This window comes from Rattus norvegicus, chromosome 1 (assembly GCF_036323735.1).
Source record: "Rattus norvegicus strain BN/NHsdMcwi chromosome 1, GRCr8, whole genome shotgun sequence".
Lineage (NCBI taxonomy): Eukaryota > Metazoa > Chordata > Mammalia > Rodentia > Muridae > Rattus > Rattus norvegicus.
Genome location: NC_086019.1, coordinates 254,843,775 through 254,868,761, shown reverse-complemented (window position 1 = coordinate 254,868,761; position 24,987 = coordinate 254,843,775). Strand labels below are relative to the sequence as shown.

General features: G+C 47.9%; 1 protein-coding gene across 17 annotated transcripts; it reads right to left on the bottom strand.

Annotated features, from left to right (window-relative positions):
* Positions 1 to 1,191: 1,191 nt before the first annotated feature.
* On the bottom strand, positions 1,192 to 17,626 carry Pprc1 (PPARG related coactivator 1). 17 transcript variants are annotated; one of them, NM_001106363.1, is made up of 14 exons: positions 17,392 to 17,598; positions 12,403 to 12,576; positions 11,672 to 11,818; positions 11,458 to 11,559; positions 8,506 to 11,362; positions 8,180 to 8,233; positions 6,788 to 6,845; positions 6,000 to 6,070; positions 4,455 to 5,172; positions 2,747 to 2,884; positions 2,588 to 2,654; positions 2,348 to 2,469; positions 1,768 to 1,919; positions 1,192 to 1,552 (listed from the first exon to the last, which is right to left on the bottom strand). In NM_001106363.1, exons 1-14 carry the CDS (start codon positions 17,542 to 17,544, stop codon positions 1,449 to 1,451), a joined length of 4,917 nt encoding a protein of 1,638 aa, NP_001099833.1. In that variant the 5' UTR covers positions 17,545 to 17,598; the 3' UTR covers positions 1,192 to 1,448. The 17 variants fall into 17 exon arrangements, with proteins under 17 accessions (NP_001099833.1, XP_006231516.1, XP_006231517.1 ...); XM_006231454.5 differs by having other exon boundaries at positions 1,303 to 1,552; positions 2,588 to 2,648; positions 11,672 to 11,821; positions 17,392 to 17,624; XM_006231455.5 differs by having other exon boundaries at positions 1,303 to 1,552; positions 11,467 to 11,559; positions 11,672 to 11,821; positions 17,392 to 17,624.
* Between the last annotated feature and the right edge of the window lie 7,361 nt (positions 17,627 to 24,987).

Genomic DNA, 24,987 nt, shown 5'->3' with positions numbered 1-24,987 from the left:
ACACATACATGACTCACAACACACACACACACTTATGTTTGCGATAGTCTCAAAACAAAATCTTAAAATGGGTTTGGTTATGCTATCTCAGCAGAAGTTCAAGGCTACTCTGGCCTAGATATGGAGGTTGTAGAACACAGCTGAGGTGTGGTGGCACACACCTTTAATCCCAGCACCCAGGTGGCAGAGGCAGAAGGATCCTGAGTTTGAGGCCAGCCTGATCTACAAAGTCAGTTCCAGGACAGCCAGGAATTCTTGCCTCAGACGCGTAACACTAAGATGGGAAGCAAAATAACGGACACCGATCCTGGCACCCATACATGGGCTCACACCTCCAACATGGCATTTCTCTGTGTGTCTGTGTGTGTGAACACAATATCCGCCCCCCCACCCCCCAAAAGATGGGGATGTTAGCTCAATAATACAGCTCTTACTTCCCTATGTATGAGGCCCTGGATTCAAACTGCACCCAGTACTACAAAAATAAAAAGGGGGTGGTTTAGTGCCTAAAACCCAGAGTGATGATAAGGACCTAAAGGCAAAGACAAACTGCCTGCCAGGTGTGGTGGTTGCTACACAATCCTAATGCTGGCTGGGCTCAAGGGCCAAGCCAGTTTAGTGAGCTTCAGGACTACGAAGAGGTCAGCACTCCTGATGGTGGGACTAAGAGACTGTCCTACTGCCTCTGTACATACATTCTCTCTCTCTCTCCCTCTCTCTCTCTCTCTCTCTCTCTCCTCTCTCTCACACTCACACACTCTCTCTCACACACACACACACACACACACCCCAACAGGCTGGGGGGATAGGGCTGGTAGAGTGCTTGCCTAACATACAAAAAACTCTGGGTTCAATGCCCAGCACCATATAAACCAGATGTAATAACGTGTGTTCGAAATCCTAGCACTTGGGAGGTAGAGGAGAGCAGAGGCTCAAGGTCATCTTTAGCTACACAGTAAACTAGGACAGACTAGGATACAGGAGACTGACAAAATAAAATGTAAATTTACATGTCTTTCAAATCTGAGAGGTCTTTACATGTGACAGATGTAGGAAGCCAAATTAACTAAGTCAATGTGGCCTTATACCTAACTAGAAGAGGGGTCGGTTAGTCCTAGGATCTCAGTGAAGGCCTTGTGTTCATAGAAATACCAAATAAACCAGACATCAGGACACAGAAAGGACACTCTGGAGTTCCCTCTACTTCATGTTTATTAGATGTTCCCCTCAGACCCACCTTACATATAAAGCCAAGTTAATTTGTTCAATACCTGTTATTAAAAACCAAATACCACTTAAAAATCCCGATTTAACATATTTTTATTTAACTTTTTTTCATTTCCTTATAAAAGTCTTTCCACACTAGCAGCTCTCTCCCCTAGAGTAGGGGAGGGGGTTGAGAGGTTGGACACCTCCAGAGAAAATGGATGGGGGAGGAAAGCCCAGGGTTACCTCCTTAGGTTCTTCTGGGCCTGTTTCAACAAAGTATCAAAGTCAAGAGAATCGAATTTGCTCTTGACAGGAGCAGGATCAAAGTCTTCCCGATTGGAGTCTACAGAAGCAGAGAGGGACAAACATTAGGGTCTCTCACCACACTTCTCAAACGGGAGCCAAGGCCCATCCAAGAAGCTGATGCAGTCAAACTGTCTTACTTGTGAAGAATGTGGGAGGGCCCCTTCCCACTCACCCGCCATTTTGGTTCTCTGAATGTCAAAGCCAAATCTAGCTTTTCTATCAACTGTTGTCAAGCTCTTTTCCATCACTCACCAAGATCAGAGTAACTCCTCTTGCAGAACTGCCTTCGGCCCCCAAAGCAGAGATCAAAGGGCTGCTCGTCTGCCTGCCGCAACTTGTGGCCACTCTCAATGGCTGCAAATGCCTCTTCAGCATACCGGTAAGTGACGAAACCATAGTTGTCACTAGTGGAAAGGGTGAGCCATTTGGGCACAGGTCATGGAGAAGACCCAAGGTACAGAGGTGTTTTTCCTCATTTCCCCAATGGTCAATCCTCTGATTATAAAACTAAAGGGAACCCCACCCAGCCCAGCCCAATCAAAGACAGGAATGACAGAGAAACATCAAACTGTAAAAATTTAATGGAATAGGGGTTGGGGATTTGGCTCAGTGGCACAGCGCTTGCCTAGGAAGCGCAAGGCCCTGGGTTCGGTCCCCAACTCCAAAAAAAAGAACCAAAAAAAAAAAAAATTTAATGGAATAAACACCCTAACTTTAAGACTTACCCTTGGAGGGGTTGGGGATTTAGCTCAGTGGTAGAGCACTTGCCTAGCAAGTGCCAAGGCCCTGGGTTTGGTTCCCAGCTCCAAAAAAAATAAAAAAAAGGACTTACCCTTGGACACGAAAATGAATGGTACACTCCTCAATCTCTCCAAAAACAGAGAACCTCTGCTTCAGCTCCGACCGAGTCATGCGGCCAGGTATTTTCCCAATGAAGACCACCCTTCTCTCTTCCTATATTGGATAAAGGACAAGTGACACTCTTGAGCCAGAGCTGCAGCTGTTGATGGCTCTGAGCTCATGGCACAGGGTAAGCCCCTCCTCCCATGACCTGCCCTGCTGCCCTACTCACTATTGCACGCTCCTTCTGCAGTACTCTCTGCCTTTGGTAATGGTCATTTGAACGGTAAGAGCTGTACCTGACAAGAGAGGTACCATCAGCCCCAGACACAAGTCAAGACTCAGAACTCATCCTGAGATGCACTGCCCTCAAACACATGTTCATGCTCACCGCCGCCTCCGGTCACTTCTCCTGCAAGGGGACACAGAGGGAGACCGGCTTCTGGAACTGGATGATGAAGATGAGGAGGAGGAAGAAGAGGAAGAGGAGGAACATCTTCTGGACCGTCCAGAGGAACTGCAGCTGGACCTGTAATAAAGGGCACAGGAATGATGGTAGTGGGACAGATAGGTCCACCACCTCAGCCAGGTCAGACTCCCTCCCTGTCAGGATGTTCAGGACCATAGAGAAAGGGAAGCGGAAGTTTCAGAAGAGTTTATTTGCAGGTAACGAGTGGGAGAGCCTTCATAAAATTTTAGATACATCAAGCATTTTTACAGTTTTACATATTTTTACTACCCTTTTCCCTGAGATGGGGGCCTTACTACATAGCCCAAGCCGGCCTTCAACTTGTGATTCTCTTATCCCTGTCTTTGCCAGCACTGGGATTGTGCTGCCATCCCTAGTATGCAGAGTTCTTCTCTTGGTGCTGAGGACTATGCCATGGCCTTCTGCATCCTTGATACACCTCTATTAATACCGAGCTTTGATGACTGCATGTTTTCCACTGTGCCATTGAAATGAGAAAGAGGAAGGACGTTCAGGGAAGACTGGGGAGATGGAGGACTAGCTAACCCTAGGTTTTTTTTTTTAATCTTTTTTTTAATTTATTAAGATTTATTTATTTCATGTATGTGAGTACCCTGTAACTTTCTTCAGAGGCATCAGAAGAGGGCATTACAGATGGTTGTGAGCCACCATGTGGTTGCTGGGAATTGAACTCATGACCTCTAGAAGAGCAGTCAGTGCTCTTAACCCCTGAGCCATCTCTCCAGCCCCTAACACTAGTTTTGACAGCTACTCTGCAGTTCTGGGGCGAGGTATGATAGCCTGAATTCTAAGTGTTCCTCTGCTATATCTCAAAGGAATTCCTTAACTAAGGTGAGAGGGAGGGAGGTTACCATGTCAGAACCACTGTTCACAGCCATCTCTTAAGACAGGTCATAAGTGCTACAGCACTGTTTTTGGTTTGTTTTTTTCTTTTTTTGGAGACAGTGTCTCATATACCCGAGACTGCCCCAAACTCTTTATGTAGTCAAGGATAACTTAACCTGTCACCCTTCTGTCTCCACCTCCTCAGCGCTAGGATTGTAGGCATGTAAATGTCTAATTTCCGAAATGCTGGGAATCAAATCAATGGCTTCATGTTTTTGAGGCAGGCACTCTACTGACTGATGTACACCAACTGCAGCACCACTCCACACGGATCTCCCTTCTTTTAACAATTACATACAATTGCACACAATTTAACAGTGTATGCAAAGCAAGCATACAGAGGTCCAGAGGTTAACTTTTGAGAACTGTTTGCTTCATTCCACCATACAGTTCCAGGTGTCACACTCAAGTCACTGAGCCTAGCAGCATGCATCTTTATCTACTGAGCCATCTCACCAACGTGTAAGATTGACCCACTACCCTGTGTTAACAAGAAAAGACCAAATACCACCATAAGCACCTATTATAATAGTATGAAATAACCCCAATCAGACCAAACGCTATCTGCCCAAGCCACATCTCAAGTAAACGGAAACTTGAGGAGTATCCTAGACTCCAACAATCCACGAAAAGGAATAAAGCCCTAGTGTCTGAAAGTTCAAAGGAAACCACAAGAGTGCAGGACTTCCCAAAGGGCAGACTCTAACAGGCCATCAAAGCTCACCTTCGCCACCTCTTGTTTGGGGGGGAGAGGGACCTGGACCGGGACCGGGATGAGGAAGACACCGATGAGGATGAGGATGCTTCACTGGTCCGGCTGGACCCAGAGCTGACAGAACGGCTGCTACGGCCACGGCGGCCTTGCCAGCCCCGACTTGGGGGGCTGGCTGATCTGCAGGCTTTTCGGTAACAGCGCATTGACCGCTGCTTGTCTGGGGGCTCAGAGGGAGTCCTAGTGTTCATTTCATTCCGGCAGGGTGAGGCCTCAGGAGACAGCAAGGTGGATGGGGCAAAACAAGGCGCTGACGGATCTGCCTGCTCACTGCTAGTCCTGTGATCAAGCGGTTCCTGGGAAGTGGTTGTGCATGGGAGTGGGGGGGCAGCTGAGCCCAATGACAAGACAGGTTTGATAGTGATGTCCTGATGGCGCTTGACATTCCATCGAGAGCCCATCTCTGAAATGACTAGGGCAGGCATCTTTTTTGGGGGTGTCCTGCTTCGGACACAATAGTCATGGTCCCCAGAGCCCACATGGACTGGACTAGGGCCACGGACCCCTTCTTGGAGGCAGGCTGCAGCTGGAGGTTTGGCCTCTGTAATTCCTTCAGGCTTCAGGGTTCCCTCTTGGGCAGTAGATTTAGGAGATTTGGCTTTGGCCAACAGTGAGACAGCAGCCAGGGGTTTCCATAACTGGTGGGGAGGGGTAGCTGGCGGGGTGAGCCCTGTGGGGGGAGGGAGGATGGAGATAGCAGGGTGAGATCCAGTTTAATAGTTCAAACTCTGTTTCTAGGCTTAAGACCCCACTGCTCAGAGTGCACTAACATCAACAACAGTTCGAGTTCTCTCACTGCTTTTATAAATGAGATCCATACCTGACTGAGGTCAGCCATTCAACTACCTAAACCTCCTAGTGACCAGGTTCTACCTAATTCACCGAATCGTTTTCATGCTTAAACGCACTCCTCCACCAGCCTTACCTAATGTCTAGGTTGCATCTTACCTAGACTCATACCCTAAACTTACCTACGTCCCGTCCCGTCTGGCTTTTCTGTTTTCTAGATTCCTGCTAGACACACCATCCACAATAATCAATGTGAGAATGCATTTTCAATTGTTTCTCCAATGCACACACAGGATGAAGTTTAAGCAGCTTAATATGGCATTCAAAGTTCCCATAATTTGACCTCCAGCCTTAACTCTTGTTTGTTCTCTGTCCATTTCCCTAGATCAGCTTCTACTTACTCTCTGGGTCAAACCAAACCACTAGCTGCAAATAGCAAACTAGTTGCTTCTGTACTTCAGACTGAGTTTATCCCCTAAAAGCTACCAACACTTGACTGACAGCAGTGATTGTTTTCAGCTTAGGACAACAGTCTATACAACCCTCCCCTTATTGCCCTCACTTCCAACTGAACACATCTGCCCCCTTGCCCATGAGCACAACAATGGACATCAGATGTCTGCACCCAACGCCAACACACACTTGACGCACAGCAGATACTGCACATGTGCTGCACAGTCTAAGAGCCGGAGTCCAACCTGAACCCACCTGCCACGTTGGCCAGTTCTGGGGCGTGTAACCGGTCTAGGGGTTTCTTCTCCTGGGGAGTGTCAATGCTGCTGGCAGGGGAAAAGGGAAAGCCTGGTTCATTGCCTCAATATCTTGTACATCTGCTTTCCTCAAAAAGCAATGAAAGGTGTATGTAGAAAAGAAAGGATGCCCAATGTGGCCCCAGTCTTCTAGCACTGAAGGGTCTTAGTGACCAATGTCTACGTAGATGGGGCTCACTCGATTCAGGCTGGCTGACTGGGTAGAACCTTCAGAGAAATGATCCTGAACACAGCCCCCACCCCCTCCTTCGGTAAGGAAACTTGCTACCAAGTTCAACTGAAACCAGTATGAAGGACATGCTCAGCAGATTAAAAATGTGAAAAATAAGGCCTCTCGTTAGAATACTGCAAAGTAAAAGGGTTCAGGTGCCTGTGTCCTCCAAGGAGTTAGGGGAGCCCCTGCTATTTCCCCTACTTTACATGATCCCATCATCAGCACTGCACAAGCCCGATGTCTGAAAGCAGAGGAGAAAAAGTCCCCGATAACTTGCAAAAATTAGAGGGCACCTCCAAGGCACTTGGAATTCCTGATAGTACATACCCTCCCCAATTCATTACCCCTGACAGTGTCTGGTGGCAATAGAGAAGGGGACAAAAAATAGGGGAAGACACTAGAGCGGATGAACATCCCTGCCACAAAGGTGTCCGGTGGGCAGTCTTGGAGTGCGGGCTGGCTGCTGACCAACAGCTGTAGGGTAACTCGCTCACTCATCTCTCCATACTTACCCTGAGTTTCCTACAGCCACGCTGTCAGCAGGAGCCGGGAGAGGACACTCCTTTTTGGCTGCAAAGAAATCATACTAGTTAAAAGCCCAACCAGGGGGTTGGGGATTTAGCTCAGTGGTAGAGCGCTTGCCTAGCATGCGCAAGGCCCTGGGTTCGGTCCCCAGCTCCGAGAAAAAAAAAAAAAAAAAAAAAAAAAAAAAAGCCCAACCAGATGTTCCAAACCGAAGCGGCATAGAAGTGCATTCTGATATCCAGAGAAGTAAGAAGTTTGGCCTAGATAACCCCAGTGAGCTCAGATTCAGTCTCTTCCAATGCTATCTAATCAATGAGATTTAATTATTTCTTTTCTGCTCAGAAATACCCATTCCCAACTGAATGTGAGAGTTCAAATTGATGGACCAAATTAGTTATTTCCTAGCCATAAATTGAAATAGGGTCTTAGTATGTAGTCCAGCAGGATTGGAACTCACCATATAAAACCAAGATGGCCTTGAACTCAAAGATCTGTTTCCTGGTGATGGGAATAAATGTACATACCATACTTGACCTTAGACTTGTCTAAGACCATGGCACAGGCTAAGCATGGCTTCTCCCTGATACAGTAAGTTCCTCCAGAAGATAATACAGTAATCTTCATGGCACCTAGCACATGCTTTGTCTTACGAAAGTCCAGCTCCTCACTGTTTTCTAATGGATCCCTCTCCCCCAGACAGGGTTTCTCTGTTCTGAAACTTGCTCTGTCCTGGAACTCACTCTGCAGACCAGGCTGGCCTGCAACTCAGAGATTGACTTACTTCTGCCTTCTGAGAGCTGGGATTAAAAACATGTGCCTCAATGCTTGGCTCCAAATGCATCATTAAAAAAAAAGAAAAAAAAGAAAGAAAAGAAAGAAAGACATTTTATGTCTGAGTGCTCTATCTGCATGTCCTCCTGCAGGCCAGAAGAGGGCATGAGAAATCACTCTAGATGGTTGTAAACAACCATGAGGGTGCTGGGATTTGAACTCAGGACCTCTAGAAGAGCAGCCAGTGCTCTTAACCACTGAGCCCTCCAAATGCATCTCATAGGAAGTATCCAATACCTCTTTTTTCTGTCTTATATGCTACAAAAATCACATGAAATCCCACCTCTCAAAGCTCCCTACAGAAAAAGTCCCCATTCGATCCTACCCTCCCTGCGTCCTCTCTTTAAATTACTAAGACTATGTCACATGTCCCTAGCTTAGACTACTCTCCCAGATGAAATGCTGTCTCCCTGTGCCAAGTAAGTGGCACTTCTGATGGTCAACACTGTCCTCTACCCTCTACCCCAGTTCAAGCTACTATAAGGCTAGACCCAAAGGAAGCATAGACAAAAATAAGAGTTGGAACAAATCTACCTAGGTTTCCTCACCTTCTGATTTCTCAAACTGCTCCAACAGACTGGACAGGTCTGATGCTTCAATCCCTGTGAAAGAACAACACAGGATTAAAATCTAGCCTTCACCAACTGAGTCTACAGGCCCCAAGAACCTCCTTGCTTTTCCCTTTACATGCCTCCCTGTGCACCAAAGTGAGTGAACCGAGGAAGGAGTACACAGCAATAACTCAAGTAAAACTAGAGCTACATCTCAAGAACACTCTCAAAGAAACCCAACAAAGGGCAGCCTCATGGAAGTCCCTCCTCCCTCCCGTCCCATGGATGACACTTCCAGCCAGCCCCTGCACAATGTCACTCACCAATCTCACTGATGAATGCCTGCACCACATCCTCAGAACCCTGAGCACGTGGGGTGGGCAGGAAGGACAGCCTCCTTAGCCGGGCTGGATGGACGGCAGGCAGTTTTGCGACAGTGCTCTGCTTTGGTAACAGAACAGCCTTCGTAGCCGTAGAGATAGGCTTCTCCCTTGGTCTGTTCTCCTGGGTCTCCGGCTTTAGCCTCTCTGATTCAGATTCCCCAATAGCCACGCCCTCAGCAGACAGAGTTGGTAGAACCTTGATCTGGGGACTCTGTACCACAGGGGACACTTTGTGTTTCGGTTGGGGAGAGACAGGCACTGGCTGAGCCTCCAGCTTCGTAGGTTCTGCTGGTGGAGCTATGGGGCTGGCTGGCCGAGAGCTCAGGGAAGGGGTCACTGGCACAGGAAGTGTATCTTCCGGAGGACCAGCTGAACTGTTACTGGGTTCCACACTGGGTGGGGGAACAGCTCTACCAGTAGAGGCTGAAGACAATGGAGGTGGAGAAACAGTAGACCAAAAGGGAGGCTGTTGCAACCCTGGGCCCCACCCAAGGGACCCATAGGCAGAGCTGGAGCTATAAGGTGAGACTGGTGCAGGAGGGGGTACCCAAGGCACATTGCAAGTTGGGGGTACAGCATAGGTACCAGGGGTACCCGACACTATGGGCATCGCTGGTGGTGGGGGCAGACAAGAATAGCCAGAAGGAGATACAGAGGGGTAACAAGGCCAGGGCGGCACAGGGGCATACTGAGTATAGGGGTCAGGTGGCATTTGTCTCATTGATACTGGAAGTCCAGGAGGTTGCAAAGGAGGTGGGGGCAGGCTGGGGACACCAGGACCACTTGCAGGAAGAGGAAGCAGAGGAGGTAAGCTCGGAGGGAAAGGCAATGGCGTGGGCACTGTAGAAGGGGTGGGCCCAGCAGGAGCCATAGACTGCAATGTAGGAGGGGGAAGTCTAACTGGAAGTGGCATCTCATGAGATGACACCTGTTCAGAGTGAGTTGAAACCATAAGTTTGCTTGCAGATGGCTCAGGAGTAGGGGAAACAGGGTTAGAACCCACAGATACAGAACAAGTCTCTGGTACAGCTATAGGGCTTCTCTGTGGGGCTGTCTTCTTGGTTGGGGCTGATGGAACAAGACAAGGGATATCTGCCAGCCCTTTGGGCGTCTCTGGGAGACTTGGCCACTTTCCAGCTGGGGGCTGAGAATTCCTGTCTTCTGCTTCTATTTGCCGTTGCCGCCGTCGTTGACGGTACTCAGATAGGCTGAGGGGCCGAGGTCTGGCTTCCTGGGTTGTAGCACTGGTACTACCTTCCACCTTCAGAGGACCTCCAGCATCCTTGACTTCAGGGGTGATGACCTTAGGATGGTCTGAGGGCTCTAGGGAAGGACGAGGCCCCTGAGCAGCAGTGGCAGCAGCAGCTGCACGTCTAGGATCAGTTGGTCTGCACTTAACTAGCACAGGATCTCCTGGAGCCAGGCCATTTGGAGCAGGGTCAGCTGTCCCTGGGTTAGCTAGGATAGCATCAGCTGGAGACAAGTGATTTGAAGTGGGAATAGCCACTGCAGGTTCAACTCCTGTCCTGTCATCTAGGACTGGGCTACTCAGAATTGGGCCTCCTGAGAGAGAACCAACCAGCTCTGTACAAGATGAAGCCTGGTCAACAGGTACAGCAGTGTCCACTGCAGTGGAGTCACCTTCAACAGAGTTAACTGGGATGGAGTCAGCTCGAGCAGAGTCGTTTAGTGAGAGCGTGGGGTCGGCTTGGCTAGTCTCCACCAGCTTAGGACGGAGTTCTAGAACATCTTCCTCAGCAGGACTATCCTGTCCTGCATTCTGGTCCTCTGGGTCTTCAGACCCAGTTTTCTCCAAGGCAGCTGCCCAGGCCCGAGCCCAAGCCCGTGGCTTCCCTCTGCTCTGAGGGGCCGCAGTCTCTCTCTGAAGCTCTTCCTGAGGCTGTTTCTGTAAGTTGCCTGCCTGAGAGTTCACCTCTGTAGCCACAGTAGACTGTCCACGAGAAGATGACCTCAGCCTCCTGGTACAGCCTTCCAAACAGGCTGTTGGCTGCTCCTTCTTCTTCTTCTTCCTACCCTTTCTGGGAACTCTCTGAGAACCCTCACTTGCATTGGCAGGTAGGTTCCGAGGCTCCTTGGGGGCCAATGACTCCATGATGTCCCTGGGCTCCAATAAGCAGGCAGAGCTCAGTGGTAATTCTTGATCAGGGCAAGGAGCGACTTTAGGCACACCATCTTCTGTTCCAGGCTCCATGGCGGGCATGAGTAGCTGCAAGGCAGGATCAGTCCCTACAGACCCATCTAGGAGCACAGACTGGGATCCTGAAGGAATCTGCCGCACGACCACTGGGATCTCCAGGTCATCACCAGCTGTGGCTGCCTGGCCCACAATCTCCAGCACCACACAACCCTCAGGCAGTGTCAGATCATCAGCCTGCTCCTGAAGCTCAGCGTCAAGTGATGCCAACTGGGTGAGGTTGGGTAAGCAGTAGGGGTGCATGGCCCGTACCAGCTCACTCAAGGAGGAGATGCTCTCGTCACCAGGTGCTGACACTGCCACATTTGCTGCCCCTGACTTGTCTTCTTCCTCAGGGCATGCCAGGTGCATGGGGAAATCCAAGGTATTCACCGAGTTGTCAAGTTCGCCATCAAGCATCTGACCACTGAAGCCGGCAACCTCTTCCTCCTCCTCTCCATCACTGCGCTGCTGGGGAGGAGGAGACTGACTCCATCGAGGTCTTGGTCTTGAGGATCTCCAGCTAGGCAGCTTAGGGGAAGAAGTTTCCAAGAAAGGAGGTGGAGAGAAGTCCCACGGAGAATCTGCAAGGGACATCTCAACCTACAGGAGAAGAACAGACTCAGGAAGCGTTCTTCAGCACGTGCTTTCCAGATGTCCTCCCCATCTGTGCTTCAGGAGGGTTCCAGGTCACTTACCCCACTCACCCGACTACTTCCTGCGCTGGGCCCCAAAGGGTCCATTGCGGGGATGCGGTCACGTTCTGGAGGTGTCCGAGAGAGATTGAGCAGCTTGTGCAGCTAAGAGGAAGGAAGACCCCAATCCAGTTTGCACAGAACTGTGTGAACAGGCTCACAGGTGGGGTTGGAACCTTTGGGCTAGCTGTGTCCCTCCCTGATCCCATATACTCACAGAGGAGCTCTCCCGAGGAGACACGAGCAGCTCTGAATCAGGAATGGTATCAAACGGGGACAGGTTCTCAGAATCTGCATTGTCCAAGATCTCCGTCAGAGCTGTGAGCAGCGACATCTCATTCTGGTCCTCCAAAGATAGCCTGCTCTGCTCCAGGAAGACAAGAGGACCCACAGATCTCTAATAACCTACTAGGCCACAAAAAGAACTAAGTGCCAAGAGAACTAATCTCCCAGACTCACTTAGTTTGCCAGCAAGAAGGATCTGAGTAGCAGGAAGCATGGTTCCAATCTTTTACTGTTCACCCAACTCTGTAGTGCTAACTGAGACGGGTTAGAGTGGGTCTTAAGCTTGGGTTTCACATTCTTGTACATTCGTGAGGCATAAGAAACTCAGGAAACCATCCTGGGCTAGACTGGAATTAGGCTTGAAAGCAATGTCTATGAACCTCCTAGACATGTAGGTCAAAGACCCTGAAAGGAGAATAAGCTCTGGACCACAGTCCAAGCTGAAGGCATCCTTCATAGACTGTATTTGACAGTCTGCAGTCTAACTCCATTTAAAAAATAATAATAAACATTAAAAAAATAAATCTTTCAAGGACTTAGGTTGGACATCTGAGGCCAAGGATATGAGAAAACAAAGCCATTGCTGAAACAACTCCAAAGATTCAAGACAAAATCCCAGGCAAAGATCCTCTCTAAAGAACTCCAAGCCCTGTCCCAGCTTACCTCTCCAAAATCCTCAATGAGGGATATAAGGGAGGCGTCCATGTAGTTCTGCATGGTCTCTAGTAGTGTCTCATCCTGCAGTATCAGTTCCTCCATTTCCAGGTCTTTCTCCCTTAGAGATGGGCCCAGTCGAGAAAGACTGACAAAGCTAGAGTCATCTCCTTCCTCATGGACCTAAGGCAGAAGAGGAAGAAGGTGAATCAGAAAGACCCAAGTCTTCTGGAGGGCAGCTAATTGATAACTCCATTAAAAACAGGTATCCAGGGGTTGGGGATTTGGCTCAGTGGTAGAGCACTTGCCTAGCAAGCGCAAGGTCCTGGGTTCGGTCCCCAGCACCAAAAAACAAAACAAAACAGGTATCCAGCCTCAGTCAATGAGCTTAAAACAACAGCATTGCTGCCGTGGTCAAAGGTCTGGACCAGCTTATAAAGATGTGCAAGCCACAAGCAAGAGCACCAACTAGGACGGCAATGTTCTGGGCAGGAAAGAGTTTAGACTCTAGCCGCAAATAGTTGGAGCTGTTATTAAAACCCGGGAGCAAAACATCAGGAAGATAAAGACTGACCAGTGAGGGGCTGGGGATTTAGCTCAGTGGTAGAGCGCTTGCCTAGGAAGCGCAAGGCCCTGGTTCGGTCCCCAGCTCCGAAAAAAAGAACCAAAAAAAAAAAAAAAAAAAAAAAAAAAAAAAGACTGACCAGTGAGATGGCTCAGCCGGTGGAAGCGCTTACCTCAGAAGCTGACAGACAGCCCAAATTCAGTCCCCAACCCCAGAAATGTAGAACAAACCACAGCCCTGTTTCCTCACCAACCCATGTGCACACCAGAGTGCATGTTCACCCATACTCATAGAAACATACACGTGCACATAAACAATGACAATAGCAATCGTAAAGGTTTGGGGTTTGGGGATTTTTTTGGAGACAGGGTTTCTCTGTGTATCCCTGGCTGTCATGGAACTCAGTCTGTAGACTAGGCTTGGCCATCAAACTCTAGAGATCTGCCTGCCTCTGTCTCCCAAGTGCTGGGATTAAAGGCATAGCATACACTTGTAACATAAATGCTGGAAAAACTAAGGCAGAAGGATTATATGCCAGTCTGAGATCAGACTGGTTACTTAAGAAAAGGCTGTCACAGAGGGGAAATAAATGTTAAGAAGGCCATCTGCTGCTGGGCAGTGGTGGCGCACGCCTTTGAGCTGAGCTCTGTGCACACGCCCAGAGAGCCACAGGGCCTCAGTCCCTATAGTACACCAAACATTGGAATGGCTTAAACCTTTACTCCCAACAAACAAAAGTGGTGGCACACGCTTTTAATCCCAGCATTTGGGAGACAGGAACAAGCAGATCTGAGTTCAAGGCCAGCCTGGTCAATATGGGAAGTTCCAGGCCAGTCAAGATTATAGAGACTATCCCAAATGCACAAAACAAATTTAAAATGCAAGAAACTATTACTTTTTTAAAAAAAGATTCATTTATTTATTTCATGTATATGGGTACACTGTCACTGACTTCAGACACACCAGAAGAGGGCATCAGATCCTATTACTGATGGTTCTGAGCCATCATGTGGTTGCTGGGAATTGAGCTCAGGACCTCTGGACGAGCAGTCATCTTAATCACTGAGCCATCTCTCCAGTCCAAAACTATTACTTTTTAAAAGAGGAAAATAATAGACTCCCAATTCCATTGGGACAAATACGATTGTACTCATTCATTCATATTCTTCTATGCATCACAGAGGATTTATATGCGCCCACACTCCATCATTACCCACTACTCATCACCATGTCTCACACCCAATATTCATACTCCCTTTTCTTCTTCGGAACTGGAGACTAAACTCCAAGACTCTACAACTGAGCTATACCTCTAAGACCCAATGGTGAGCCACAATATGTCACTGGTAGTTATAGGAGAAGAGTCTCTTCACCGCCCTTACAAAATGGAAGCTAAGGAAAAAGCTTGATTGCAGAGATGGAGAGGCCCCGCCTCACACACTTCTGTGAACAAGCAGTGTCTTCAGCTTTGTCATAAGGCAGGACCCGCCCAAACCTGTCAAGTGTTGTAGGCAGGGCATGGGCAAGGCCCAAAATGGAACTGGTGAGGCCAGAGCCGCAGCTAAGCATATCTGCCCTTGGAAGCATGGTATAAAGGCCTGAGAACAGGATCAAACAGACAGGCCAACTCCCTCCTGCACCAAAGGGAGGTGGACCACTTGGACTCCTCCAACAAGTGTGCCCATACCCTTCTAGGCACCCGATCCATTTAAAAGGTAGAGCTGTAGGGCCCAGGCAAAGAACCGGCTGGTTTAGGGACACTTTAGGAATCTAGGCCCAAAGCTAAAGTGAGAAGGTGGCAGGTTTTAGGGACTAACCCCTCCCACCCAGGTCTTCACAATCCTGTAATTACACGCAGAAGCTGAATAACGCATGGCTCAGCAAACAGGCATGGGTGAGCAAGTAGCCTGCATCTCTAGTTGCCCTGCCTCCTTCTACTAGTGCCTCCAGCCACTAGGCCAGACTGGTCCAGCTCTATAAACCATTCATCTCTACCTCCTCCCAGCAGGCGCTAGAGGCCAAGAGGAGACATCTACCTCCCTTTACATGACTTCCTTCACCCACACACTTCACAATCTCCAGGTACAAGGTACAAACCCCAGGTTCCTAGGGGAACAAGATCAGCCTTTGGCGAGTGAACTCGCTGCCAGCTCCAAAAACCTCTCGGTTGGCCTCTCACACCAACTCTGCTCATCCAGAAGTTAAAGCCAACTTTTTTCTTTTTGACACAAAGTCTCAGGTAGCACAGGCTGGTCTTACTCTTCTATGTGACCAAGATTATCCTTAAACTCTTGATTCTCCTACCTCTAAGCCCAGGCTAGAGACTTCTTTTTAATGTCTCTATAGACTTTAAACGATATATATATATAGTTATGCTATATAACTAGCAGAGCCAGGAGCAACAACAAAAAACCGGGTAACATGTCATTTCCTAGGACTATCATAAATCCCTTCAAAAGACACAGCACTGCCTTCTTAGATCCCAGCACTCAGGAGGCAGAGACAGGCAGATCTCTGAGTTTGAGATGACAGCCAAGACTACACAGAGAAAGAAACAAACAAACAAACAAATTCCTTCTTGGCATTGGATTTAAACACCTATAATTGTTTATGTTTTGCTCTTCCTGCTGGCCTCTTCAGCTTCTCCACTCCCACCCCACCCTTCTGCTATGCTGGCCTCTCAGTTCTCCCCATAAGCCATGCCTTTGATCTTCGCATCCTATTCCCTCGGATAAAAAGGTTTTTTATACAGCCTTAGGAGTCTCAATTTAAAATGTCTCTTCCATCTGTAGACTCTTCAAATTAGATTCCTGACGACTACATAACCCCAACTAATCTGCACTTTCTTTTTTTTTTAATTTAATTTTTTTTTTGCACTTTCCTTTGGTCTCACACGCCATTGTTTTATATCTATCCTGAGTACAACTTAGGATACTGCAGGGATCACATCTGTGTGGTTTAGCAACACATCTGTGCTTAAACATATAGCATCTCGATAACTACTGGGTTGACAGACCACGTAACTTCTATTACTGCTGGATCTTGGACACCTACTGTCTCTCCCCGATAGTGTTGGTGAACAGTGCTGAACACAAAAGATGTGAAAAGTTGGATGAAAAAGGATGGTTGATCCCTAAGTCATGCCCTGAAAGTCAATCCCCGCCTAGGCTGTTTTGCTGGACCTAGAATGCAGCCAAACCTCGTTCGGGGTTACTGTCAAAAAGACAATTCATTCCTGCTCATTTCACTGCAAACCTGGTTTGACCATTTTCAGAAGCCCAGCACTTAATAGCAGGATAAAGACATTTTAAGAAGAACACACACAATTTCAGCACAAAACATGCCACTGAATGTTCAGCTACATTCAACAGTTCTCAAACCACCTCCAATCTTTCCTATCTCCATCAAAAAAATTCCAGAAAGCCTCACAGACACATTTCACAAAGCTGTATCCGAGAATTCACCCGAGCACGCCTCAACTATCTCCTCCCAAAAAGATGCTAGAGAAATATGAGGGGGAAAGTTAAACTAGTCACAGGTAAGTTGACACTCCTATGACCCTTGAATCACACATACGAAGGACTGCAGGCCACCAGACGCTGTGACACACAACTCGCTCCAAAACGGTCAGACAGAAGCCTCCACAAACTCATTTCTCCTCAACCCTTCAGCCTCAAGTCCTCACACCCTGACATTTCTAGGAAGCCGACTTTGAGAACATCTGGAAAGTCCACCATCTACCGACCAAAGGCGTTTAGGCACAGACAAGACAGGAAAAACTCCTATAGCTCTGAGCAAAGTTGCCTCCAGCAGCCCCTACCTACCTCCAGACCAGAGGTCCCAGCACAGGCAAGAGATGGCGGGAGCGGCTGGGACACACCCAGTTCCCGGCAGTGCGGCTCCAGCGCGGATACTAGATGCCCGACAGCCTGGGACAGGAGCCACGTGGACATCCCTTCCCCGCCCCCACGTGGACCCGCGCCCCGCACTCCCCCCGCCCCCGCCGGCAAGCCCTACCCACGTGGGCGCCCGCGCCGCCTAGGGGGAGGGGGAGGCAGACAACTTCTCCCGGGAAATTGTCCCCCCCCCAACACCCCACGTGCTCCGAAAAAGGAACTACGGCGCCAAGCTGGTGGAGCTTCTTCGGCATCCTTAGAAGTCTTATCCCTCAACTCCAATCCCGAATTCCTGACGCCCCAGCTAGGGTCACGTTTCTGACGCCCGACACTGTCCCTCTGGCGTTCCCAGGAATCGCCGCAGGGTTCCTGCCCCTGCTGGCATACCCCCCTCAAACAACTTAGGTCCTCTCAGTCCTACCCAACTCCCGCAGCATCGGCACGCAAGTGCTTCCTCCCTTTCCTGTGGCGTCCACGTGTCACCGCCCGGCACACGCCGCTTTGCTGCCAGCCGCGGGCCGCCGGTCACCCTCTCACCTGCTCCGCCGGGCTCACGGAGCCCACGGTCCCATGCGGCGCTTGACTTCGACTCGCCCAACCGCCGCCGCGCACTCCACCGCCAGGGTCAGGACCCGGGCCCCCAGTCGGAGGCGGCGCGACTCGGTCTCTCCGTCCCCGGCGCGCCGCCATCTTGGCCCCTGAACACCCAGCGCTGCTCTGATCGCCGGCGCCGCCTCGCCCAGCCGATTGTGGGAATGGAACTACATCTCCCGAAGGACACTGCAAGACTACGAATCCCAGAAGGCCATGCAACGAACCACTTTGAACCCAGGAAGACGAGGACCCTGACCTCCCTCGAGGATTTCTGGGAATTGTAGGCTTTGAAGGAAGATTAGCGGGTAGTGCTGTATGCGTTTTGTAGGGCTCAGTTTTGCCCAAGCTGCTGAGTACGCAGTAAAAATGGAAAGAGTTAATATTTGCGTACCACTTTATTTTTGTTAATTTGTCCAGATGTGAGACCTCTTTCTTTGTTTGACGTTCTACCTGCTGCACTTTCCTTTCACCTTACATCAAGTCGACCTCTGTTTTGAAACAGCACCCCCAAGTGGACACTCCCAGTATAGACCCTAACCCTCACCTAATCTCATACTGCGGCACTAGTGCAAATGTTTCTATTAAAATACCGCATTTTCCATTCTTTCTCTACAGTTACTTAGAAAACTACATTGGTTTCTCTCTTTCTAGCTTCTTTCCTACTGCTCCAGAAACCCTTGCCATCCTTCAAGTGTTCTTGCCTTTGTTTCTCTGCATGGAACTTCTAACCTCAAAATAGCCTTCAAGTCTTATTTAATCTAGGAAAGCCTTTCTGATTATCCCCGCCAGCCACGATCCTTTTCTGTATTTTTACACTTCATTCCTATTTCTAATGTTCGTTCATTCATCATAATTTCCTTGCTTTTAAAGCAACATTTATTATTACAAAACCATAGGTTATTTGAGGGGGTTAGAGAGAATGCTCGGCAATTACGATTACTTGCTGCTCTTCCAAAGGATCTAGCACCCTCATCAGGTAGCTTACAAACACCAATAACTCCAGCTCCAGGGGATCTTTACAGAGTTGGGGGGGGGTCATTTACATTCTCATGGCATATACAAACACATTTGACAGTCAATGAGATGGCTCAGGCCCTAAAGATACTTTACCACCAAGCCCGAGTTCCATTCCAAGAATCCATAAGGTGGTGTGGTGGAAGGATTGAAAACTGACTCTAGGGGCTGGGGATTTAGCTCAGTGGTAGAGCGCTTACCTAGGAAGCGCAAGGCCCTGGGTTCGGTCCCCAGCTCCGAAAAAAAGAACCAAAAAAAAAAAAAGAAAAAAAAAGAAAACTGACTCTAAAGATGTCTTTGGGTGGGTTGGGGATTTAGCTCAGAGGTAGAGCACTTGCCTAGCAAGCGCAAGGCCCTGGGTTCAATCCCCAGCTCCGAAAAAAAAGAAAAGAAAAAAAAAAGTCTTTGGGTATCCACACGTGTGTGCCCACTCTTGCAAACCCATAAACAGAAAATGAATAAATCTATGTAAAAAAATTTTTTAATTTATTTTATATATGTGACTATACTGTCGCTGTCTTCAAACATACCAGAAGAGGGCATCGGATCCCATTATAGGTGGTTGTGAGCCACCATGTGGTTGCTGGGAATTAAACTCAGAATCTATGGAAGAACAAGAAGTCAGTGCTCTTAACTGCTGAGCCATCTCATCTCTCCAGCCCTGTTAAAAAGAAAAAAAAAAATCATTTGAGTACACAATGCCTAAGCACACCAGAAGAGGACATCGGATCCCATTACAGATGGTTCTGAGCCACCATGTGATTGCTGGGATTTGAACTGAGGACCTCTAGAAGAACAGTCAGTGCTCTTAACCGCTGAGCCACCTCTCCAGCCTGTTCATTTGAAATAGTACAAAACTAGGGGCTGGCTCAGCTGCTGAGAACACTGGCTGGACCCAACCGTCCCTACCTCCAGTTTCAAGGCATCTGCAACCCTCCTCAGTCCCTCACAGGAACCAGACACACACATGACACATAGACATTCGTGATGGCAAAACATCTATACACACAAGTAAACAGTAAGGTAGAACTACTAGAGAGAGTCAGCATCTGCTTCTCACCTCCAAACGCACGAAAGCACACACAGATCAAAAGGTTTAGCATGCTGGGTCTGGTGGCGCATGACTATAACACTGGCATGGGGGTGGGGTGGCAAGAAGATCATGAGCATGCTCAAGTCCTCGGAGCCTGTCAGAGAGATCAACAATGAAGGGACCCGATGACCTGAACATTCCTTCCCTGGAACCCACATGGTAGAAAAAAAGGAAAGAACCAACTTCTACAAATTGCCTTCTGAAACACACACACACACACACACACACACACACACACACAATCATATACACAAAACCAATAAATAATGTTAAAAAAAGAAAACCAGTGTAAGAGTTCAAAGCCAGTCTCCACCATATAGAAAACTTAAAACCAACCAAGTCTGTGTAAAACCCTGTATAAAAGGGATAGCAACACACACTGGCCATTGTATTGGGGCGTGGGGGTGTGTGTCTTTGAAGCAGTGTCTGAGCTAGCTTTGAATTATGCAGTCAGGCTGGCCCTAAACTTGTAACAGTCCTGCCTCAGCCTACTGAATGCTGGGATTACAAAGACTGAGCCAGGAAAACTGACTCCAGGTTCGTTTAACGATGGCGTCATTCTGTATGTGGAGGCTTCACAGTTTGCTTTTTTTCACGTATCAATGTGTTAATGAAGTCACTAGGTTCCTGGGCTATGAAAGAAAACTAGTTCCATTACATGAGCATATAATTAGATGTTTCCATTATTTCTTGGTTTTTCGCACTCACATGCTATTATCGAAATATGTAACTGTATACGTCTTATGTGGCTTTGTACTGCTTTTAAAGATTTTATTTATTTGTTTTATATATATGATGAGTGCATCGTTGCTGTCTTCGGACACACCAGAAGAGAGCATCAGATCTCATCTCCCATTATAGGTGGTTGTAAGCTGCCATGTGGTTGCTGGGACTTGAACTCAGGAGGAACAGTCTGTGTTCCAAACCGCTGAGCCATCTCTCCAGCCCTGGCTTTGATCCTCCTGTCTTTAACCCCAAACTGGGATTATGGACATTTACTACCATGCCTGGCTGTTAGATTATTTATTCATTCATTTATTTATTCATTCATTTATTTACTGGTGTAAGAGGTAGGGTCTTCTTTAGAGTCTAGGTCAAAGATGAGTCATCTATAGTCAAAAATGACATTGCGCTCCTTATCTTCCTAACCTCATACCCCAGATTCTTTCTTCTCTTCATGCCTCTGCTTACATCTGTATTCAGAAACGTTCCTTCGAGGTCAGAGAGATGGCTCAGCAGAGACTGCTCTTTCAGAGGTTTTGAATTCAATTCCCAGCAACCACATGGTGGCTCACGACCATCTGTAATAGAATCTGATGCCCTCTTCTGGTGTGTCTGAAGACAGCTACAATGTATATAATAAATAAAGATTTTTTTTTTTTTTTGCTTCTTTTTTTCGGAGCTGGGGACCGAACCCAGGGCCTTGAGCTTCCTAGGTAAGCGCTCTACCACTGAGCTAAATCCCCAACCATAAAGATGTTTTTTTGGGGCTGGGGATTTAGCTCAGTGGTAGAGCGCTTACCTAGGAAGCTCAAGGCCCTGGGTTCGGTCCCCAGCTCCGAAAAAAAGAACCAAAAAAAAAAAAAAGATGTTTTTTAAAAAAAAAAAAAAAAGGTCCCCAGCTCCGAAAAAAAGAAAAGAAAAAAAAAAAGAAAACAAACTCTAAAAAAAAAAAAAAGGAAGGAAGGAAGGAAGAAAGAAAGAGGCGGCTGGAGAGGTGGCTCAGTAGTTAAAAGCACTGACTGCTCTTCCAGAGGTCCTGAGTTCCATTCCCAGCAACCACATGGTGGCTCACAACCATCTGTAATGGGATCTGATGCCCTCTTCTGGTGTGTCTGAAGACAGCGACAGTGTACTCATATAAATAAAAATAAATCCTTTTTTTTTTTGGTTCTTTTTTTCGGAGCTGGGGACCGAACCCAGGGCCTTGCGCTTCCTAGGCAAGCGCTCTACCACTGAGCTAAATCCCCAACCCCAAAAATAGATCTTTTAAATAAATAAGTAAATGAAACTGTCCCTGAGGAATGACTAAGAATGGCATGGAATGTCACTGTACTTTCTCCTGTGGAAGAGACATCCTAAAAGAAGTTAGGGTGTGACACTCAGCTATATTCCTAGTGCCCAGGAGGCTGAGGCCGGATGTTAGAGGACAGCCTAGGCTACCTAATGAGACTTGCTCTTCTCCCCCAAAATGCAGGCATTGGGGACAGAGCTGTGGCTCAGTGACAGAGCACTTGCCTAGCATATGAACTACCCACAGTTTCATCACCATCACCTCAAAAGAAAGATGCTCTGGCCAGGTACTTCCTATGGACTCAGCTGGGGAGAGGCTGAGGTAAATCTTGCTCGAGTCCACAGGTTCAGGGCCAGGCATGTGGCAGTGAATTTTAGTGAACAAGCAAGCGCAAGGCCCTGGGTTTGGTCCCCAGCTCCTAAAAAAAGAAAAAAGAAAAAAAAAAGAAAGAAAAACAACAACAACAACAGCAACAACAACAACAGCAAAGCCAGACAGGGTACCTGATGATGAACACTTTTTTTTTTTTTTGCCCTCCAATTCTGAAATAGCTTCTTTGTGTATCCTTAGCTGTCCCAGATCTCCTTTTGTGGACCAGGCTGGCCTCGAACTCACAGAGATCCCCCCAAGTGCTGGGATTAAAGGTGTGGGCCAACACTGCCTAGCAATCGCACATACCTTTAATCCCAGCACTAGGGACGCAGAGCTCTGGTCTACAAAGTGAGTTCCAAGAGAGCCGGGGCTAGATAGAGGAACCATGTCTCAAAAACAAAATCCAAACAAAACAAAAGAGAAAGATAATAGGAAAAAAAATTCCTGAGTGTCCAGTGTGTGGGGAGATGGCTTCCCGAGTGAATGCATATTGCTAATACGAGCAGAGCTATGTCAGAGACCCTACAGTCTTAGACCCATAGGAATGGCGGCAAGTTCTTCCCTTGGTTCCTCCGAAAACGTTGGTAGTGTGCGCAGAAACTACCAACCAACCACAGCTTCCTGCTCCTACATGACTGCTCCCCTGCAGACATGGAACCAAAATTAGTGAACCTGCTTCCTGATTCAGGTTCAGCCGTGTACGGCAAACCAGCTGTGTTTCCGGGCTGCTCGCCTGTCTTCGTCAGAGTGCACGGCCCACACAAGCCCAGCTCTTCTCTATGCGTTTCTTTAACTCCCCGTCATCCACGTCAGGCCCTAAGGACAGACATGAACTTGTGGCTGGTGGTTTGTCTACAACCCCGCTAGCACGGCACCCGCTTTGCATGTGCACGTCCTGAGCATTGAGCTGCAACAAAACAGAGGTGTTCTTCCTAAAGACCAAGAAGAAAAATCTCAGAGACCGGCCACCCGAACACTGGGAACTGCCGCCATTTATCTGCGTCCATTCCCACCACAGTCTGATCTAATTTTCCCGATGGACTTATCTTTTTATTATTTGAATAGGGTCTCACCCTAGAGCTCCAGTTGGTCTAGAAGTGGCAAGCCTCCTGAACTGCTTCCCCAGTTTTAGGACTCCGTGTACCTGTCAGCATGTCCACTTTTTAAAAAATGGATTTCTCGTTTGTTTGTTTGTCTTGCTTTTTTAAAGATTTATTTATTTATTTTATGTGAATACACTCTTGGCTGTCTTCAAACACACCAGAAGAGGGCATCGGATCCCATTACAGGTGGTTGTGAACCACCGCGTGGTTGCTGGGAATGGAACTCAGGACCTCTGGAAGAGCAGTCAGTGCTCTTAACCTCTGAGCCATCTCTCCAGCCCCAGAAGGCTTTTGTTGTTGTTGTTGTTGTTGTTGTTGAGATAACAGTAAGTATAATCAGTATGGTATACTCATAGACCCTATAAAAATTTTCAATAGGAAGACAGTGATCAAGAAAGCCAAAAGCAGGACGGAATTCTGAAGGCACCAGATATGCACAGGGTGCATATAAATAATATGCAGACCCAACACTCAATAGACATTAAAAAAATCTAAAAATACATTTATAAAACCTTTTCCTAAGAGAGAGACATTAATTCACACGACATGTTTTTCCAATATGAATTATCAATCAGAAGTCAGGCATGGTGACACAAACCTATAATGCCAGCCAGCATTCAGTCAGCTGAGGCAGAAGGATTACTTCAAATATAAGATCATTCATGACTACTGTGACTTCCAGGCTGGGGCATCTGAGAACCTATCTTTAGAGAGAGAAAGAGAGAGAGAAGGAGGGAGGGGAGAGAGTAGAGAAAAGGAGGGAGGGAGAGAGAGAACCTGAGGGAGAGAGGGGGGAGAGAGAGAGAGAGAGAGAGAGAGAGAGAGAGAGAGAAGGAGGAAGGGAGAGGGAAGGAGAGGGAAGGAAGGGGGAGGGAGGGGGAGAAAGGAGGGAAGAGAGGAGAAGGGAGGGAGAGAGAGAGTCTGAGGGAGAGAGGGGGGAGAGAGAGAGAAAGAGAGAGGGAGAAGGAGGAAGGGAGAGAGAGAGTCTGAGGGAGAGAGGGGAGAGAGAGAGAGAGAGAGAGAGAGAGAGAGAGAGAGAGAGAGAATGTTATGCACTTGGTACTACAGGCCTGTAATCCCAACGTCTCAGGAGGCTGAGACAAGAGGAGCAGAAGTTGGCACCGACTGGGCAACATAGCAAGCTTCAGGTCAGCCTAAGCTACAGTTCAAACCCTATCTAAGAAAAAAAAAATCAACAGGCATGGGCTGCATTCAGAGGAGTCAGAGGCAGGAAGACAGCTGTTGGTTCAAGGCCAGCTTGCTCTACACAAGACAGTTTCAGGCTGGTTCAGCAATACAATGAGATCCTGCCTCATACTCCTGTGTCCAAAAACACTTAAAGACCTTTCACAAGGGCTCCGCCCCATCTCTGCATCATCCCAGGTCTACCTGCCAAGCCCTGGGGCCTCTCTTCCCTCTTTCTGCTGGCACCATAATTCCCAGGGCAGCTCCAAAGATGCTTTTTCCTTTGCATGTCTGATCCCTGCTGAGGAGGAGGAAGGGATGACCTAGCCGCTTGTTAGCTCTGTGACCTTCCGAAAATTTCAATGACCTAAATTCCCCAGGCATGGTTCCTCTACATCTATTGAGATGATATTTCCTTAAAAAACAAAATGAGGGCTGGAGAGATGGCTCAGTGGTTAAGAGCACCGACTGCTCTTCCCAAGGTCCTGAGTTCAAATCCCAGCAACCACATGGTGGCTCACAACCATCTGAAACGAGTCTGATGCCCTCTTCTGGTGTGTCTGAAGATAGCGACAGTGTAATCATAATATATAATAAATAAATAAAATATTAAAAACAAAACAAAACAAAAAAAAAACAAAATGAAACTGGGACCCTAAATCACCTAGGGTGGGAGTGGAAGAATCAAAGGTAATCCTTCTAAAGAAGATAGTGAGGAAGCATTTACTAGGTAGTAGGTAGAGAAGAGCAAGAACTAC

Excerpts from the sequence above, each read along its gene's own strand:
- Pprc1 (XM_006231451.5), bottom strand. The coding sequence starts at position 17,544 with ATGGCGGCGCGCCGGGGACGGAGAGACCGAGTCGCGCCGCCTCCGACT. Across the intron at positions 5,173-5,999 it reads AGAACTGGCCAACGTGGCAG|GGCTCACCCCGCCAGCTACC; the intron begins GTGGGTTCAGGT and ends CTCCCCCCACAG. Across the intron at positions 1,920-2,347 it reads ATTCATTTTCGTGTCCAAGG|TGACAACTATGGTTTCGTCA; the intron begins GTAAGTCCTTTT and ends CCTTTCCACTAG.